The sequence below is a fragment of the Diospyros lotus genome, chromosome 9, assembly GCF_014633365.1.
Source record: "Diospyros lotus cultivar Yz01 chromosome 9, ASM1463336v1, whole genome shotgun sequence".
In the NCBI taxonomy this organism is placed as follows: Eukaryota; Viridiplantae; Streptophyta; class Magnoliopsida; order Ericales; family Ebenaceae; genus Diospyros; species Diospyros lotus.
The window spans coordinates 10,626,066-10,646,183 of record NC_068346.1 but is presented as its reverse complement, the minus strand read 5'-3'; the positions used below and the strand labels follow the sequence as shown (position 1 = coordinate 10,646,183).

At 38.7% G+C, this 20,118-nt stretch overlaps 1 protein-coding gene across 1 annotated transcript in view; it reads right to left on the bottom strand.

Annotated features, from left to right (window-relative positions):
- Positions 1-3,361: 3,361 nt before the first annotated feature.
- The window catches only part of LOC127810226 (protein CYSTEINE-RICH TRANSMEMBRANE MODULE 11-like), a 32,152-nt gene continuing 15,395 nt past the window's right edge, over positions 3,362-20,118 (bottom strand). Inside the window, exon 3 of the mRNA XM_052349570.1 lies at positions 3,362-3,674. Coding sequence (XP_052205530.1) covers positions 3,623-3,674 — 52 coding nt within the window. The 3' untranslated portion in view covers positions 3,362-3,622. The remainder of the gene's footprint in view (positions 3,675-20,118) is intronic.

The following is a 20,118-nucleotide window of genomic DNA, read 5'->3' as shown; positions in this document are numbered from 1 at the left end:
TTATCAACCGTCATTGTATAGCATCGACTTATTGTCAAAGCAATTAACCGTTTATCCAAAGCCATTGTGTACTTCAAATTTCTCGAAGAAAACTGTCAATTGATTTGATAAACTATTGATCGTTTTTTCTCTGCCATTCTTTAATGACTAGTTTTTGTAGGCTCCAACAGCTATTAATGACTAGTTTTCTTTAATGCTTGGGAGAAGCTTATAAATATCAATCTAAAGATGCACTAGAGAGCCTAATGAACAAGAATGAAGGGATAAAGAGCTCACATTTGTATTTATATGTCTCATTAATGCTTATGTTTTTATTTTTCTCTCAAAAAGGCTATATATCATTTGTAAAATCTTATTTAGGCTTTATGTGTATTCATTTGAGATATATTATAACTAAGAATGTCAACTCTCAAATCTTTTTTTTTTTTTGTAATTTTTTGTTGTAATTCTTAACGTTTGAGCTAAAAAACTTATTTCGATATAAGTAGGAGGTTGTATTTCCTAACGACTTATGCTAAAATGCCTACTTAGTAAAATTAAAGGATATAATAAATTTTGAAATCTCTACTGAAAAGCTAGAGTAGTGGAATATGTTGAGTTTAGCCAAATCACTCTAAAATTTTTATGTCTCTAACATTTTTTATTATTTCTTTTATTTATATTTCACTATTTTACTGTCTATTTTTAAAAATCTCCACAAAATTTTTAAATTCATAGACACCCAATTCATCATCCCTATTTGAGTATAAGATGCCATTCCTTGCACAAAGTTAACACTAGATAATATATGGTAACAATCACCTAATTAATATTTGGATTAAATGTTCTTAAGGGTGGCCTCAAATGATAGGCCATATGCCATGGGAAGTAAAAGATTCTAAATTCAATCTTCTTTTCGTGCTCTATAGGGTAGGTATTTTTAAATATTTTTTATATAAAAAATATTTAGACTAAAAAAAAAAAATTAACCAGCCTCACACCTCCATACGTTACAACTTTTTTTTTTTTTTTTTTTGCAAGAGAACCTTATAAATAAGGTCATTAATATCTTTTAATTAAACATCATTCAAGGATTAACATGGCTAAAAAGTATCACTTTCTAACATCACATTGTTACTTACTCTTTAGTTTAACCAAGTTAAACATATTCTTTACTCTTTTCTTTCCTAAAATTTTTTATTGCTTTTAACTTATTTTTTTAGAAAAACACACTTTTCTAATTTGATCATTCATTACGAATCTTATCAACAATATTTTTACCCTTTTACTTCTTTTTTTTTTTTTTTCAAACTCACAATCACTCTCTTTCCTTCATCTCATTCGCTGTCATTCATTTTCCCTCATCTCCTTTGTACATTCACAACCATCTTACTTAATTATCGGAATGTTAGAACATTGTCTGTGACCTATTATTTCTCAGACTTGTTGTCTCCTTTGAAACTAATCATCGAAACGTGTTATCGTCGTTAGAAGTTCCTTTTTTCTCTTCTCTAAAATGGTGGCGAATATGGTTTTCAAGTAAAAAAAAACATGATTTTGAACACATTCTCTCTTTTTTTAAAATTTAAAACTAATTTTATATTTAATAAAAATGAACGCATTTTCTATTTTCTCTTATTTTCTATAAAAAAAAATATGAAAACAAAAATGAAACTAAAGATGGAAAACAAAAAACTTTTTCTATAAGGTAACGTTTGTTAAAATGAGTAATAAAATTATATCAAAATAAGATTAGAATGCTTTTTGCATTAAAATATAGAATGATCAAAATAAAACTAGAAAGTATTTCAATATTTTTATCAAACTGTTTATTAAATTTTTTTTGAAATACAATGGATGACACAACCGTCATTTTTTCTTATTTATAAAGAACAACATATACTTATCTTGAAAAGAAGAATGAGAGATAAACATATCTAAAAAAATCAGATAAGAAGTCACATGATTTCTATTTTAAGAGTCGTCAAATAAGTTTAACAAATACATTAAAAATGATAAAAGTCTAAAATATTTTTTCATATTTTATCTTTTTTAGTCTATTTCTTAATTAATAAACACTATTTAAATAAACAAGTCTTAAAATTTCCACCAGATTATTACAGAAAATGACAATGACTGGTTGTTAATTAAAATACGAAGCTACTTTTTAATTATAAAAGTGTTTTGCTTGAATATTTTGAAGCATAGAACTTTTCAAATCATAAGAGCTTCAAACGAAAGAAATGTGTTGATTTGACCAATTGGATAATCTTATAAAGAATGTTTAATTTGTAATTAAAGTTGTTTGTAAGTTATGGTTTGTTTCTTCATCAGAGACAAAGTCACAAAGTGATGTTTCCACGGTAGGACAGTGATTCCACCTACCATTTTTTATTTCTCACACTAATAAACATATATTTTTAAAGAAAACTTTAGAGTTATGTTATCTTTTATATCAAATAAAAGTTATGGTTTGCATTAGCTAAAACGAATAAAATAAAATTATATCAAAATAAGATTGTAATATTTTTTAAAATTAAAATATAAAATAATTTATATAAAATTAAAAAATATTCTAATTTTTTATTAATTTTTTTTAAAACACGACGAAAGATACGTGCATCATTTTTTCTTTTAAAAATTATCAGATAAATTTAACAAAGACAATAAAAATTATTTTTATTTAAAATACTTTCTATGTTTCATTTTTTCTTATCTATATCTTAGTAAACAAAATATTACCTAGATTAAAAACAAAAGATTTAGAAAATTAGAGAACTAATTTGTTACTTTTTAATTTGATAAAGAGTGAAACATACTAATTCATCTAATTCGTCTAAAAGAATCCCTATTAAGATCAACCCAAGGCAATGCCATCGATTGCCTTCCCGTCCTAAAACTCATAGATCGATCATATGCAAAGGAATCACTCAAAACAATCGAACTGTACACGCAAAACTACCACATCCGCTGGTGAGTAAGGTCTTCTTTGTTGTTGTACGCATGGATCCAAATTCTCAATTCCTAGAAGACTTGAGCTCATAATATATATTTTGACCCAAGGAAAGATGAAAGAATGGCACAATTTCATCTTTCCATGAACATAACAACATTCTTTCCCTTTTCTTTTATTCCCAAAAATCTTAAAGTGTATTTAATTGCACACATTTATCATAAAAAATATGTAATTATTACACATTTTCTATGAAAAACAATCAAACACTCTTAACTTTTCTATGAAAAAATATGTATGGTATAACCATTTAAAGATTCTTTCCATGGAATTCATTTTTCAAGGGAATGGGGTGATTTTTGTTTTCTAGGTAATGCAATCAAACACACTTTTAGTTCCAAATATAGCTAGCTCTATGGGGAGTTCATCTAGTGAAAGAAATGAGACACGGTAGCAATATGGTCACTTACTACAGAGAGTATGTGAAAGTATTTACAGTATGAGCTGTCCTCCAAAGTTCATTGATAACAATAGTACGCCATATTCACTTCTTCTGCACAATTTATTCAAAGACAATGATGTTTTCAAAGCAACACAATCTAGGCTAGAAAAGCCAGCAGATAATCCTGATAAATCAGGCATTATACGTAGTAATTATGGTCGATAGCATGGATCGGCTTCCTCCCCAGCCTAGAAGCAGCAACACTCCTCCAGAATGCAGCAGCAACAAAGTGTAGCCAAACTGTAAGACCAAACAAAGAATGGGGACGCAAAAAAAAGTACCATTATCAGAACTTTTTGGCAAGTTCCCCCTAATCATGAGTAACAAAACGAGGAAAAGAAGCTCATTTCCGGAGAGTCTTAACATGTCCTATCCAATCTGATTCCATACCATATGGGGTTGGAGGTTTGGGTTTGATTCAACCAATTATCAGACTCCTCAGAGAAGCTCTTTGGAAACATTAGAATTGTGGTGATTGGGTAGAGACTAGGTGTAAAATGGTACTTGGAACAAGGTTATTGAAGCCGTTACCATTTCAATGTCGTAACAACAGAAACTCTTAATTCCACTCGGTAGGGTTGGCTTGGCCAGTGTGATTTCTATGACCATAACTATACCTTTTGTAATCCTATTATATCCCATGCCATGCCTGAAGTTTTTCACCAATTTTCTTCATCTTAATATTCTTAGGATAGTTCTGCCAATTTTTTTTTCTTTTTTGCCTCTGGTCGTGTATGCAATCAGTTGTCCTAAATCCTAATGGTTGGCAAAGAAGGTACGGAAGATTTGGTTCGAAGACCATAATTATTAAACCTTTGAGAATAAAGAATGCCACCAAGTGCAGCAAGCTGTGATGCAAAACCAAGTTGGAAGAGTTGCTTGCTATGGTGCATAATAGCAATTGCCCATGCTAGTCTAATTTTGCTTACTGCAAAGAAGGATGGTTCACAGAGGATGTGTGGGGACAGCTATGCAATTAGCAAGATTATGATAGGCCCCAGTCCATTGGACCTACTAGAGGTGGCCCAAGGGGCAGGGGCAAGGGGGTAAAGTGGGTGGGACTTGTGTAACAGCAAGCTGGGGTGGAGGATAGTAAGGGAAAATAGCTGGTTTGTGTGTAACAAACTAGCATGTGCTACCAGAGACAATTATGCTGAGTAGGATGGGGTATAAATAAGAGAAAAAAAAGTGTGAGGTGTGTGAAATTTTGTAGAAGGTTTATGGAGAGTTGGGGCCTCTCGAACACCCTAGGTGTTTCTTTCTTTTCCTTCTTGAGCTATGTAAATTTCCAATCGGAATTGAGTAGTTCAATAGAATTTCAGACAATTTGTTGGTATTCCAACATTTTGGTATCAAAACAGTTGTTGATCACCATGGTAAACTTAAGCAAGAGAGTGGGGGACCTGGAGGAGAAGGTCAACACGATGAGAGGAGAGATTCAAACCATAGATCGAAACATAGCAAAGATGCTCGAACAGTTCGCCATCATGCAAACAAGATGGGATGAACAGGAATGGGAGAGGAAGGCTAAGACCCATGGGGGCAAATGGCCAACGAAATTTATCCAAGATTCCGACATGGCCATCATACAAACAAGATGGGATGAACAGGAACGGGAGAGGAAGGCTAAGACCCATGGGGGCAAATGGCCAACGAAATTTATCCAAGATTCTGACATGACCCCTGGAGTTGGCATGAATAGGAGAACAGAGGGTGGCATGGGCGTAGGATAGTGACAGGAAGGGAGAGGTCGATGGCTGGAGATGCCGACCTTTGAGGGGGACAATCCAGACAAATGGATATTCCAAGCGGAGAGGTACTTCGCTATCAATCAGATGTCCGATGATGAGAAGATCGAGTCCGCTGCCTTGTGCTTCGAGGCAGGGGCTCTCGCTTGGTTTCAGTGAGAGTCCAAGTGCAGGGGAATCCGTAGTTGGGAGGGGCTTAAGCAAGGTATTCTCAACCGATTTCGTCCAACCCAAGAGGGGTCGCTAGAGGAGAGGTTCCTGGCTCTCTGACAAAAAGGGACTGTCAAGGATTACAGGCTGATGTTTGAGACTCTGGCCGTGCCAGTGTCAGAAGTTTCTGAGGCGTTCTTGGAAGGCCATTTCATTAATGGCCTTAAACCGAAATAAGGGCTAAGATTAGGGTACTGCAACCTAGGGGGTTAGATCGGATCATGTCGATGGCTCAATGTATCAAGGATAAAAATGTGGCCATGCTCAATTGTAGTAGGATGCTCGGGCTAGCAAGGAGTAATTTCCCTACCCACTCTACAACCAACGTCAATCGACCCCTCCCATAGAGTCAAGAAGTTTGACTCCTCATTCGAGAGTCGTTAGTCAGGTGAGTAGCAAGCTGCCAGTGGCTAGGAGTGGCAGTAATGTCCCTTTTAAACGAATTAGCGAGGCCGAGTGGAAATCCAAAGGGAGAAGGGTCTATGTTTTTGTTGTGATGAGAAATATTTTATAGGCCACCGGTGTAAAAACAGGGACTTACAAGTTATGATGATTTATGATGAAGAGATGGAAGAGGAAGGAGTTGAGGCGAAAAACAGGGGAAGGGAGGGAAGAAGAAGTGAGGCAAGGGAGAGAGGTCATTGAACTCAATGAATTCAGTTGTTGGATTGACAACGCCGCAAACAATGAAGTTGAAAGGGGATATTGAAGGGCAGCCAGTTATAGTGCTTATTGATGGAGGGGCGACACATAATTTTATAACAGCCGAGCTGGTGCAGCAGCTGGGGCTTCCAAGGATAGAAACTGCCGAGTATGGAGTGATTATGGGAACGGGAATGACGATGCAAGGGGCCGACATTTGCAAGGGGGTGAAATTGCATCTACAAAACCTACAAATTGTGGAGGATTTTTTGCCTTTAGAGTTGGTTAGCTCGGATGTGATCTTAGGGATGAAGTGGTTAGCCGCAATGGGGAAAATGAATGTAGATTGGAAAGCTTTAACAATGAAGTTTCAAGTGAGGGGTATGGCGATAACACTGTAGGGAGACCTAAGCTTAAGTAAAACCATGGTGTCCTTGAAGGCCATGATAAAAGCTCTTAAGGGAAGTGGGGAGGGGATGCTGTTGGAATTGGGGACCATTACAATAGAATTTGAAGAAAAACAATGGGAAATCCCTAGGATGTTGCAAGGGGTGCTGGAAGAGTTTTAAGAGGTATTTTCTAATCTCGAGGGGCTGCCACCATGCAAAAAAAAAAAAAAAAAATGCTATTAACCTGATTCTAGGAACTGCACCAGTACATGTGAGGCCCCACCGTTACCCTTACATGCAAAAAAATGAGATTGAAAAACTGGTAGGTGAGATGCTGGGGGTTGGGACTGTTCAATCAAGTTGCAGTCCATTTTCTAGTTCGATATTGTTGGTTAAGAAGAAGGATGGAGGATGGCGTTTTTGCGTCGATTACAAGGTCTTGAACAGGGTAAATATTCTCAACAAATTCCCAATACCGATGATTGAGGAGTTGCTTGATGAGCTACACGGGGCTATGGTTTTCTCCAAACTAGACCTAAAATCTGGTTACCTATCAGATTAGAGTCAAGGCTGAAAATGTTCCCAAGACAGCTTTCCGAACACATGAGGGCCACTACGAGTTCTTAGTTATGCTGTTCGGGTTGACAAACGCATCCGCAACTTTTCAATCGACTGATGAATGATATTTTTAGGGAGGATTTAAGGCGATTTGTATTGGTTTTTTTTTTATGATATATTAGTTTATAGTAGGAGTTTAGAGCAACACGCAAGGCATTTACATTGTGTTTTAAAAGTGTTGGCAGAAAATCAGCTTCTTGCTAACAGGAAAAAGTGCTTGTTCGGGCAGCCGGAGGTTGAATATTTAGGCCACATCATTTCCCAACAAGGTGTGTCAACTGATCACACTAAGATGCAAGCGATGGTAGATTGCCCTACTCCTACAACAATGAAGGAATTGAGAGGTTTCTTGGGGCTCACGGGATATTATCGACGGTTCGTGAAAGACAACGGCAAGATGGCAAGACCCTTAACTAAACGGTTAAGAAAGCATAATTTTTATTGGGATGGGGCAGCCGAGCAAGCCTTCCAACAGCTTAAGGCAAAGATGATTTCCCTGCCCATTCTAGCCTTGTCGGATTTTGGAAAACCTTTTGTGGTTGAGGCGAATGCCTCAGAGGAAGGCATGGGGGCTGTTTTAATGCAGGATCACCGACCAATTGCTTATTTCAATCAGGTTTTCAGCCAGTTAAAGAGGACAAAATCAGTTTATGAGCGGGAATCGATGGCCATAGTCTTTGTGGTGCAAAAATGGAGACATTATCTTTTAGGGAGGAAATTTGAGATTTGGACTATCAAAAGAGCCGCAAATACTTGATGGAACAACAGTTGGTGAGCCTCGAGCATCAGAGATGAATGGTAAAACTAATGGGATTTCAATTTGAGATACATTATAAGCCGGGATTGGAGAATAAGACAGCCAATGGGTTATCACGCATCAACCATACAGTAGCCTTAATGGCTTTGACAGTACCCAAAGTGGTCCAACTGGATCAATTGGCCCGAGAAGTAGAAGCAGATGACAGGGTGCAACAAATTATCAAGGATCTGCAAACTGATCTTGCTTCCCAACCCAATTTTCAGTGGGTGGGCAGCCAACTACTATACAAAGGAAGGTTGTATTTACCGAAAGGGTCCTCTCTCATTCCATTAATTCTACATGAGGGACATAATGGCAGTCTCGAGGGTCATTCGGGGTTCTTGAAGACTTACAAGCGAGTGGCGGCTAGTGTCTATTGGCAAGGGATGAAGAAGGACATCCATAAGTATGTGAGCAGTTGTTCTGTTTGCCAACAGAACAAATATTCAGCTTTGACACCTGGGGATTACTGCAACCTCTTCCTATCCCTAATCAAGTTTGGGAAGATATTGCTATGGATTTCATTGAGGGGTTACTAAGGTCAGGCAAAATGGATTCAATATTGGTTGTAGTAGACCGACTAAGTAAATATGTGCACTTTATCGGGCTGAAACATCCATTTACTAGTAGGGGAAGTGGTTGGAAATTTTGTTAAGGAAATCGTAAGATTACATGGCCTCCCAAGGTCCATTGTATCGGATAGGAACAAAATTTTCATGAGCAGATTTTGGGAGGAATTGTTCCGCCTCCAAGGTACGAAACTAAATCGAAGCATCGCCTATCAACCACAAACAGATGGGCAAACAAAAGTATTGAATCGGACTTTGGAAACATGCTTGCGTTGTTTTGCTTCCTCTCAACCGAAATCATGGTCCATGTGGTTGCCTTGGGCTAAACTATGGTATAACACGTCTTACCATACAGCTGCAAAGAAGACCCCGTTTCAGGTGGTGTATTGTAGAGAACCTCTAGCCTTGGTGAGGTTTGAAAGAGGTACCACGCCCGTGTCAACAGTGGAACGGCAACTGGCTGAACGGATAAGATTTTGGATGACTTGAAGACACAATTGTTGAGGGCTCAATCGGTAATGAAGAAAGGAGCTGACAAGAAGAGAAGAGAGGTAAAATTCAAGGTGGGAGACTTTGTCTACTTGAAATTGAGGCCATATCGTCGGAAATCGCTGGCTAGTCGCTCCAATGAGAAATTAGCTCGTAGATTTTATGGTCCTTTTGAAGTTCAAAAGGAGGTAGGACTGGTCGCTTACAAATTGACACTGCCCTCCCATTGCAACATCCATCCCATCTTCCACGTGTCCCAATTACGTGAGACAAGAGGGGTGTTGAGGGCTAGTGTGGAAGTTCCCAACTAGCACAGTGCAGATTTAGAGTAGTTGGTGGAGCCTGAGGCAGTTCTGGGGGTTAGATCTAGAACAAGAAGTAATCTACAAGGCAGGGATGTTTTAATTCAATGGAAGGGACTGCCCCCTTTAGAAGCAACATGGGAACCGTTTAACCTCATGCAGCAATAGTTTCCAGATTTCCACCTTGAGGACAAGGTGAAAGTGAGGGGGGGGAGATAATGATAGGCCCTCGGTCTATTGGACCTACCAGAGGTGGCCCAAGGGGCAGGAGGTAAAGTGGGTGGGACTTGCGTAACAGCAAGCCAGGGTGGAGGATAGTAAGGGGAAATAGCTGGTTTGTGTGTAACAAACCAGCATGTGCTGCCAGTGACAGTTATGCTGAGTAGGATGGGGTATAAATAAGAGAAAAGAGAGTGAGAGAGGGGTGTGGAATTTTTTAGAAGGTTTCTGGAGAGTTAGGGCCTCTCGAACGCCTGGGTGTTTCTTTCTTTTCCTTCTTAAGCTGTGTAAATTTCCAATTAGAATTGAGTAGTTCAATAGAATTTCAAACAATTCGTTGGTATTCCAACAGATTATTGTTAAACAACCACCTTCTCATCCCTCTTTAGAGAACATGGGTGATTAGTTGGCTAGTTCTTAGCAGCTTCCAAGGTTCATTTAAGAAACAATTCTCACCAAAGAAAGTTGATGGAGTGATGATGAATGGAAGACAACTTTTAAAACTCCTATTAAGTTGTATATAGAGATAGTTAGCATGATGTCATGGCTTATGTCATGATGATGTCATAGTGTTTGTATATATGTGTTCCATCTCTTAGTTTATAACTAATATAAAGAGAAACTCTTTGAACCATCTCTCTCTCTCTCTAAACTCTCACAACTCCAATGGCCTTTCTGAGTGGCTAATGATATCATTTCAAGTGCACCTAAAATGTTTATACGGGTTATGACTCAAGTATTCAAGCCTCTCTTGGATTACTTTGTCGGTGGGTATCATTTATGATATCTTACATATAGTCAAACTGACGAAGTGCATTTTACAAATTTGCTACAAGTTTATAAGTGCTTTACAAGGAGAAACTCTTTATAAACTTGCATAAATGTTCTTTCTTGCGTGATGAAGTTGTATTTTTGGGCTTTATTATTTTTGCAGATGGTTTAGAAGCTGATCTGGGAAGGTGCATCTAATTAAGGAGTGGCCAGCACCACCACCTCAATCAGTTAAAGAATTTGAAACTTTCACGTGTTAGCTTCATTCTATTGGAGGTCACTATGAAATTTTAGCTTTATTATGAGTTCTATTACTGAATGCATGAGAAAGGACAGGTTTAAGTGTTCAAATTTTGCTTAAAAAGCTTATGAATATATTAAGATTTTGATAACAGAGGCACCTGCGTTTGCGTTACCAGGTTTAGTGAGGATGTTTGTTATTGAGTGTGATATATCACATAAAAATGGACAACATTGTTTGGCCTTTAAGGAGTTCGCAGTTTCACTTATATCACCAAACATTAAGGGCATCCCTAGTGCACAAGGCTCCCTATTCTGTGAGGGTCAGGGGAGATCTGTGCTAGTAGAGTTCTGAAGTTTTTACTAAAACATAAAAGGGTGGAATCAAATGTAGTAGTAGATACATTGAGTGGGAAGTCCTTTCCCTAAAGAGTGATGAACGATCAAGTTTTGGGCTTTAAAGAACATAAAAATGAGCATTAAACTGATCCTTATTTTAACTAATTGTAGATGAATTGATAGGACACACAAGCATAAAAAGTTAGCATTCAGGTTGCATGATAGTTATTCAATGGCAATCACTGATACATTCCAGACGGGTCTTTACAGAAGCCTATTATAAGAGAAGTTCTTGGCAATGGCTTTGGGAGGACATTTTGGTAGAAATAAGACATTGGCAATGGAGGCCAATTGCTATCATTGTTGATTTGTGTTTTAGAGAAGTGGTGTAGTGATATTACATGGTGTTCCATCTTCATTTCTGATAGGGATATGAAATTCGTGGGACACTATTGGAGAACTTTGCAGAGGAAATAAGTGACTACATTAATGTATCCCAGCACCAGTTATCAACAAATCGATTGCCAAATATAGGTGGTTAATCAGAGGTTGGATAACTTGCTGGAAAACATGCAAACACTTGGGACTTTGGCAACAAGCTAAATTTGGGTAAATTTGTCAGTTAATAGGACCATAAAGCAGATATCATTTGAAATAGCCTACGGGCTAAAATCTCAACACATGCTTAACTTATTGCCACTGCCACAAGAGGCTCAACTAAGTGATGAAGGCAGACTTTTGATGAACATATTCAGTGAGTTCATAAGCAAGTTTGACCTCCAATAAAGGTGAGTAATATAGCTCATGCCACTGCTACGGCCAACATTGATAATCCCAAAACATATGAAAAAGTGACCTAGTTTTAGTTCATTTAAAGCAAGAAAGGTTCCCAAAGAGTAGTTACCCGAAACTTAAATTAAGAATGTTTGGACCATGCACTGAAACAGATCAACTCAAATGCTTATTAATTGAGCTTGTCACTTGATCTACAAATTAGCCCAATCATTAATATGTCTGATTTACAAGCATTTGAGATATTTGGTGAAGCTCCTGCAAGTAGTGCTCAGGTTAATCAGTTTCCTATGGTCCAGCAAGACACTATTGAGGAGTGTGTGTGATGCTAAGGAAGTGAAATTAAGAAGAGGTACCTAACATGGGCAATTTTTTAGGTAAATCGGTAACTGAAAGCACCTAGATTGCAGAATAGCTGGAAAAAATTGATGCAGTCATATATGCTCAAGCTGACACGGTTATTCATTTCCAGCGAGACTTATTTTCAACCCAGGGAGATTGATGTAGGAACATCAAAGAAGTTCTTTAATTATTTAATTTTATTGATTCCCAGCCAGAAATATAAGAAATGTTTACTGAAATCATTCCTTAATATAAGAGATTGATTGGCCAAATCATCCCTAGTTTAGATACTGATTTTAAGGAATAATTACCAGCCTATCTTTTTAGACACTTTCCTATTTTCTGTGCAGTTAACCTTTCCTGTTTTTTCTGTACAGCCTATCTTCCCTAGTTTAGCACAAATGTAATCTTTCCTATGGTGTAAATTACTAACTCTATAAATGGAGCTGTACCACACATGTAAAAATTAAGATACAGTTTTATTTCTCCTATTTCTCACATGGTATCAGAGCCCTAGTTTCACTCTTCTCGTTGCCTTTGTTGTCTGATTGTTGTGTGCCTTCATCACCAGTGTTGCCTTCATTGTTTTACTCTTTTTTGGCCTTTATTGCCTAATATAACTACCAGCTGTTGTACCATGTCAAAAATCTCCGAAACAACCACTCCTATGCTTGCAATAGATGATGTTCCGTTTGAACAACCACCTGCTAATATTCCTCTTAGGGAGCTACAAGAGACGCACCATTCATACCAACTGGATGGCAAGAACTATCTCCAATGGTCAAAACTAGTAAGAACTTTTCTGAAGGACCAAGTAAAGTAGCCCATTTGACTGGACCAGCACCCCTGGCCTCTGATCCGACATTCACTGCCTGGGACATTGAGGACTCAATGTTGATATCCTGGCTCTAGAGTTCTATGCTACTAGAGGTGAGTAAAAACTACATGTGTTTGTTTGCGGCCAAGGATATTTGGGAAACAGTAAAAAGAACTTATTTTAAAGTACAAGATGCCTTTGTTATCTTTGAGATTAAAACAAAAATAAGTAGTACCAAGTAGGGATCTCTATCGGTGATTGATTATTACAATAGAATAAATGGTTACTGGCTTGAGTCAGATCACTATGAAGACATAAAGATGTTGGTGCAGTGAAGATGCTACCACTCTTACTTCCATACTTGAAAGAGACAGGATTGTGGAGTTCTTGGCTGGTGTCAATCCTAAGTATGATCAAGTGAGGGTTCAAATCCTGGACAAGGAAGAACTCCCATCCTTGAATGAAGTTTTTTCTATGATCCGCAATAAAGAATATAGAATAATAGCTATGTTTGATGAACCTAATCTTGAGGGTCAGCCATGATTTCCAGCAAGGTGGATGTCTCACGTTCTAGGTCACAACAAGGAAGAAATGACTCTCACCCTAGACAACAACAACAAAGCTAGGAAGGTTTGTGGTGTTCATATTGCAAGAAACCAAAGCACACTACAGAGACATGTTTCAAGCTTCATAGAAAGGAGATTGTTTTAAATAAGATGGGAGGCTTCTGGAATCTACAGCCCAGAAATCAATCTCAAGCCCATCTCACAACCAAAGAACCTGAGAGAACCCTAGGAAAAACATATTCTACTGCAACTTCCGAACTGGGGGAACTCAATGCAGAAAAAATCAGTAAGCTGAAATCATTCCTGAAAACTATTCAAACTGATTTTTGCTCTCTAGCACAGACAAGTACATGTCTTAATTCTAAATATTTTAATGCTTCACAAGCTGTTAGAAATGGCTTATGAATTCTGGATTCATGAGCTACTGATCACATGACCTATGACTCAACTGTTTTTGAAACCTATAAACCTATGTCTAGTTCCAAAAGAATAACTGTAGCCAATGGTCACACAGTTCCTATAGCAGGTCAAGGAAGTGTCATCCTCAATGCATCACTCCCTGTTCAAAATGTTGTCATGTCCCTAACCTTTCTACCAACCTTATGTCTATTCATCAACTGGCCAAAAACCTTAATTGTCATGCTGTTTTCTCTTCCTATGATTGTGTTTTTCAGGAATTGGGCTTGGGGAAGATGATTGGGGCTGCTGAGGAATGGAATGGGCTATACTATCTAAGGAGGGGTTGTGATATCTCTAAAGGGAACCAATCTATTCTTGCTTGTCCATCACAAACTACATCGACCATGACTGAAATCTAGCTTCATCATTTCCGTTTAGGCCATCCTCTTTTTAGTCTGCTACAAACTATGTTTCCTTCTTTATTTAAGGGTTTAAATGTTACTAGCTTTCACTGTGATGTTTGTGAATTCTCTAAACATTATCGAGTGTCCTAGCCAATTAGTAATAAATTTTCTTCCATTCATTTTTCTTTGGTGCATTCTAATGTTTAGGGACCATCTTGGGTCCCTAATTGTTATAGGAGTAGATGGTTCATTTCATTTATTGATGATTGTACTTGGATGACTTGGGTGTATCTCTTAAAAGATAAGGCAACCATTAGTACAATTCTGCTATTGTCCCACAAGGTGATTTCTACCCAGTTTGGGTCTCCCTTATTGGGAGATTTCGTATTGATAATACAAGGGACTATTTTAATCAACATCTTCATCATTTCTTTCAGCAAGAAGGCATTATTCATGAATTCTCTTAAATTGATACTCTTCGACAAAATGAGGTTCCTGAAAGAAAAATGAGACATTTACTTAATGTTACCTGATCCCTCCTACATCATCATCATGTTCCCAAATTTTTTTTGAGGGAAGCAGTTTTAACTATTGCCCGCCTCATTAATTGAGTTCCTTCTAAACTTCTCCAAAACCAAAGTCCATTGCAGTGTCTTTCTTCTCATTTTTCGGATGTCAATCTTCATATCTCTCTTCCTCTCAAAGTTTTTGGTTATGTCCTTTGTTCATCTTCCTAAACAGCATAGAAACAAATTTGATCCTCGAGCCCTTAAGTGCATCTCTTTCTTGGCTACTCTCCTACTCAGAAGGGATACAAGTGCTATTATCCTCTTTCTCGGAAACTTTATGTGTCCAAGGATGTTACTTTCATTGCAACTCAACCTTTTTTTTACTCTTCTCTTCATGGTCACTAGGGGGAGATTGTCAGTGGTGACCTTCCCGCTATGGATTTGACCCCTTTGAGACAACAAGAAACAAAGCCAACCACAACTGAACCTCAACCTAAGCTTGGCTCAGCCCTCCTGTTCTTGATTCCTTGGTTTTAGGTTCTAGTGAGCAGGATACACAAGAACAGGGTGACTCTCCTACAGCACAACCATTGATGCCACCTTCTATCAAATTTGAAGGCTCTCCCTATGTCTTCAAGAGAAGATCTCAGCCCATTTTGGATTCCCCGCTTGAGCCAACATCTGCTCCTAGTTCAGGTATTGAAATCCCTCACTCACCTACTTATTCCAATTCCATTCCTAGCGATTTGAACTTACTTATTGCTATTAGAAAAGGGAATAGATGTTGTACACAACATCTATTGGCCAATTACATTTCCTATCATTGACTCTCACCTCAACATAAAAGATTCTTGTCCTCTCTTAATGCCATTACCATTCCTAAAACAGTTGAAGATGGCATTGAAGGATTAGAATTGGACACAGGCCATGCAAGAAAAGTGTCACAGCCTAAGCCTGACAATGGATCCCTCCTAACTTCGATATGAATTAGGAAGATACAAGAAGTAGAATAGAGAAGTAGGACAAAGAATTAGAGTGAAAGTGAAAGAGAAAGGAGAAAGAGAGAGAGATTAGAGGGGGGGAAGATGGAAATGCTCATTAATTCCTCGATGCCCTAATTCGAGAGGATCAATGGGGTTTTATACAAGTTGCCAGAAGGGGGGATCCCCGCCAAGGCATCTTTTATAGCCTTCTATAGTTATAACAACCAGCTTCTATACTCTTCTATAGTTATAACCACTTGCACGTGGTTATCCCTTAGATGTAACAAACTCATAACAGCAAAAATTAAAGCAAAATTTAAAAAACCACATGGCAATTCTCATGACAATTCTCCCCCCTTAACAAATTTCTTGTCCTCAAGAAATGCCGAGAAGGCTCGCAAACCAGGGAAACTTCCTTGCTCGAGCAGATCAGGTAAGTACTCCTAGGTGTTGTTATTTGCATGGTTATTTTATCATTTCACCAAAACTTGCATGAGTGGTGCCCCTTGTTTGTACACCACACATCTGTCTAATATGGCCTCGAGCTCCGTAGCTTTGTTAGCCTCCTTAGGAAGTAGGGGTAGTGTAGGACTCTCCGATTGTGTCCCCACAGATTTCTTCAAAAGAGACAAATGCAGAACACAGGGTGGATTTGTGAACTCTCAAGCAACTACAAACGATAAGCCACCCTCCCAATCTTAGCAACGATTGGAAATGGCCCATAATACCGTGGGCTTAATTTAGACAATAGTCCCTGTGTGATAGACTTTAGATACGGATGTCTCAGCCCTAAGTACACTTCCTCCCCTACCGAAAACTCTGTCTCACTCCTCTTTCAATCAACAAACTATTTCATTCTATTGAACTGAAGCTAATTCCTTCTTCAGTTGTTGCAACACCTTCTTCCTCTGTTATAAATACTCCTCAACTGTTACCACAGTAGTGTACTCTCCCACGGATGGTAAGATAGGTGGTTTGTATCCAAATAAGGCCTCAAATGGTGACATTTTGAGGGAGGTATGGTGGTTGGATTTATACCACCATTGAGCTAGGGACAACCACTTATGCCACCCCTTAGGTTGTAAGAAACAAATACATCTTAAGAAAGTTTCCAAGCTTTAGGTTCACCCTCTTGGTTTGTCCATCCGATTAGGGAGTGGTAGGCTGTGGACATGTTCAATTTGGTGCCTAAAGCCTTCATTAGCTCCTACCATAATAGGGTAGTGAAGATCTTATCACGATTTGGCACTATAGACTAAGGAGTCCCGTGCAATTTAACCACTTGATCCAAAAAAATCCTACCCACCTCTTGGGCCGTATGGGGATGTGTAAGCCATATGAAATGGGCGAACTTTGTAAACCTATCAACAACCACCAATATACTGTTTTTCCCTTCTGACTTAGGCAATCCCTCAATAAAGTCCATAGATATATTGACCCATGCTTAGGCAGGAATGGGCAGGGGTGTAAGAGTCTTGGGTAAGCCACGATTTCATACTTACACCTTCTACAGGCGTCACAAGCCAATACAAACTCTTTCACCTCAGTTTTGAGCCTGGGTCAATAGAATAGTTGCCTTACTTGATGGTACGTATTCTGAATTCTAGAATGTGCCCCCAAGGGTGACTCATGTAGAGCCTGTAGGATCTTTCTCTTGAGTGCCTCCTTGTTCCCAATCACAAGTCTGCCTTGGTACCTCAACATCCCTTCCACCAAGGCATACCCCTCCCCTGTCATTAGTACCCACTGCCAATTGCTCCAACAACTCCTTTACCTTATCATCCCCCTTATAACTAGCTATTACTTCTTGGCACCACTCAAGAACCATAGTGGTTATAGCTGCTAAGCTTCCTTCCTTGTGGCACCTTGAAAAGGCATCTATTGCTACATTTTCCCTACCCTTCTTGTATTGCATAATAAGTCTAGCCCCATTAGTTTGGCCATCCCTTTCTTCTGCAACTGAGTATGCAATTTTTGTTGTAACAAAAATTTTAAACTCTCGTGATCAATTTTAATTATAACCCCCCCCCCCCCCCCTCCTCCTCCTCCAAGTAATGCCTCCACTTCTCAACAACCATCAACACAGCTAGGAACTTTTTCTCATAAATACTTAGCCCCATGTGTCTAGGGCCCAAGGCTTGGCTTAGAAATGACAATGGCCTTCCCTCTTGCATCAAGACTGCTCCAATACCTATCCCGCGTGTGTATGTCTCCAGAATAAAGGGTTTGCTAAAATCTAGGCAACCCAAGGACAAGAACCTTACTCATAGCCTCCTTTAGCTTCTCAAAGGCATCTTCTACTTCTTGGCCCCAACTAAACCCACCCTTCTTTAAAAGCTCTGTTAGGGGTCTACTGATAACCCCATAATTCTTCACAAACCGGCGATAATACCTAATTAACCCAAGGAATCCCCTCAATGCCTTCACCGTAGTAGGTCTGAGCCAAGCCAACATGGCTTCCACCTTTCTTGGATCTATACTAACTCCTTCCACTAATATTATTGTCACGACCTTAGGTATTATAGAGGCAAAGCTGTAATTGAGTTACAATTACAGTTAAGAGATATTTTTGTAATTCGGTTACAGCACATGAGTGTTGTTATTCTGTTATTTTCTCTTTTTTTCTTGTAGCTTAGGTGGTTAGAGAGTTTTGTTTAGTAGCTAAGTGAGGCTATATATATATTGCCTCAACTGTAGGAAAGGGATATGCTTGAATTGAATGAATTCTTAAATCTAATTTCCCTCTACATCTCTCTCCATTCTCCCTCTTGTTTCTCTCTACTATTTCTCCCCCCTTTTCTCTTAATATCTCTCCCTTTTTCTACTAATTTCCCCCTTCCTTCAATTTTGATTTCTTCCCCAATTCCTCTTTTAATCAATCACAAACCCTAAGTTCGTGACAAAAGGTATCAGAGTAGTCATTCCTTGGCTGTGAGTTCGGAAAATCAATTTAGTCCAATCAGATTTGAAGTAAGCAAGCCAGATTCAAAGTAGAGCAAATCGGTCATTGAAAGCGAATTCAAGCGACTCCTAAGGGAGTTCCAGTTGATTGGAATTCCAGACGAGCAAGGCCTTCCCATCCTCGGAGCTGTTTGCAGGTGCATTTTGAAGAAACCGTAGCCATCGATTCTCAATTTTGGAGAATTCCGCTAGTTGCATCACAATCGCCTTCCTTGATCGATCAAGCTCTGCACCTTCTTCGATCAGTTCTGCCACTCTGAACATGTTAATCGACTTGGGTGCAAACCTCGCTTGCTGATCCACAGTGAAGCGGATTTCGAACGATAGTTGATAGCGGTTGGGTGCAGTGATTCCTAGTGATCAGTTGGAACTCAAGGCGGTTACCAGCCTAAGACAGAGTTCTGAGTGAATGAATTGAACACCCAACTTGATCGGAACCATCAATTGATTGAGTGGAGAAGGAGACCGACCAGTGTTATTAAAGGCGCGCCTAGGCACAAGGCACACCCTAGGCACCTGAAAGCCTTCAGGTAGGCGCAGACCAAAAGGCATGCCTCAAGCGCGCCTCAGCCCAAGGCGCCTTAGGAAAAGGCGCGCGCCTTGGGCTTTTTAGTTATTTTTCAAGTTTTTTATTTCACTATTTGTTACTTTATTTAATTGTTTACTGTTTATGGTTTAAATTTATTACTTCAACTACAAATTTGACAATAAGTAAAAATGCTAATACTTCAAATGCTCCAATTGAATTTGAACTAGATGAAGATGGATACGGAGAATTGAACAAATTCAAGGCATGCAATAACAAAATGCAACATCAAAATGCAACATTAAGTCACCAAAACAAAGAAAGATGCAAATTCAAGTCTAGTATATTACCTACCAAAAAAATGTATGAAACTATCATCACACTTCTAAACCATAGAAATCATCCAACAAGAGTAGATGTTGTGGAAGAAGATATTAGAGATGATGCTTCTAATGATGAAAATATAGAAATGTTTAGTCTTTAGAGTGGTTTTTTTCATAACATGCTTGTTAAAATATTATTAGAAGTTATGACCTATTTTATACATTTTTCTTCAATTATATTTTTATTTTATTTTATTTTTTATTAACTTGCGTCTAGTTCCACCAGGCTCGCGCCTCGCCTTGCGCCTTTAATAACACCGAGACCGACTGAGGAAGGTGGGTGAAGGCGAAACTGACCTAGGCAACTTTGACAGTGATTCTGGAGCAACTAGGTCTGGGTCCACTGAGTCAGGTGATCCTCGACCTCGGGAGGCAACGAAGAGTCGAAGGTGATCTTTGGGTTGACGATGGTCCTCGAGAATGATTATGGACGGAGATAAATCTAATCCTTGAAGGTGATTCTTGGTTCGGCTGGAAGGCAACGAAGGGAGGGTGGTCCATGACCACTGAAGTGCAACTGTTAAGGCGAGAGTGAGTCCATCAAAGGTGAAGTGGATGACCCAGAGAGTTGCGACGAGATCGGAAGACCATTCTGACCCAAACCGAAAAGCTTCCTACAGGTGCAGCTGTGGTGTGGCAGTTTTGATTGGAATTCCAACCGGAGTTT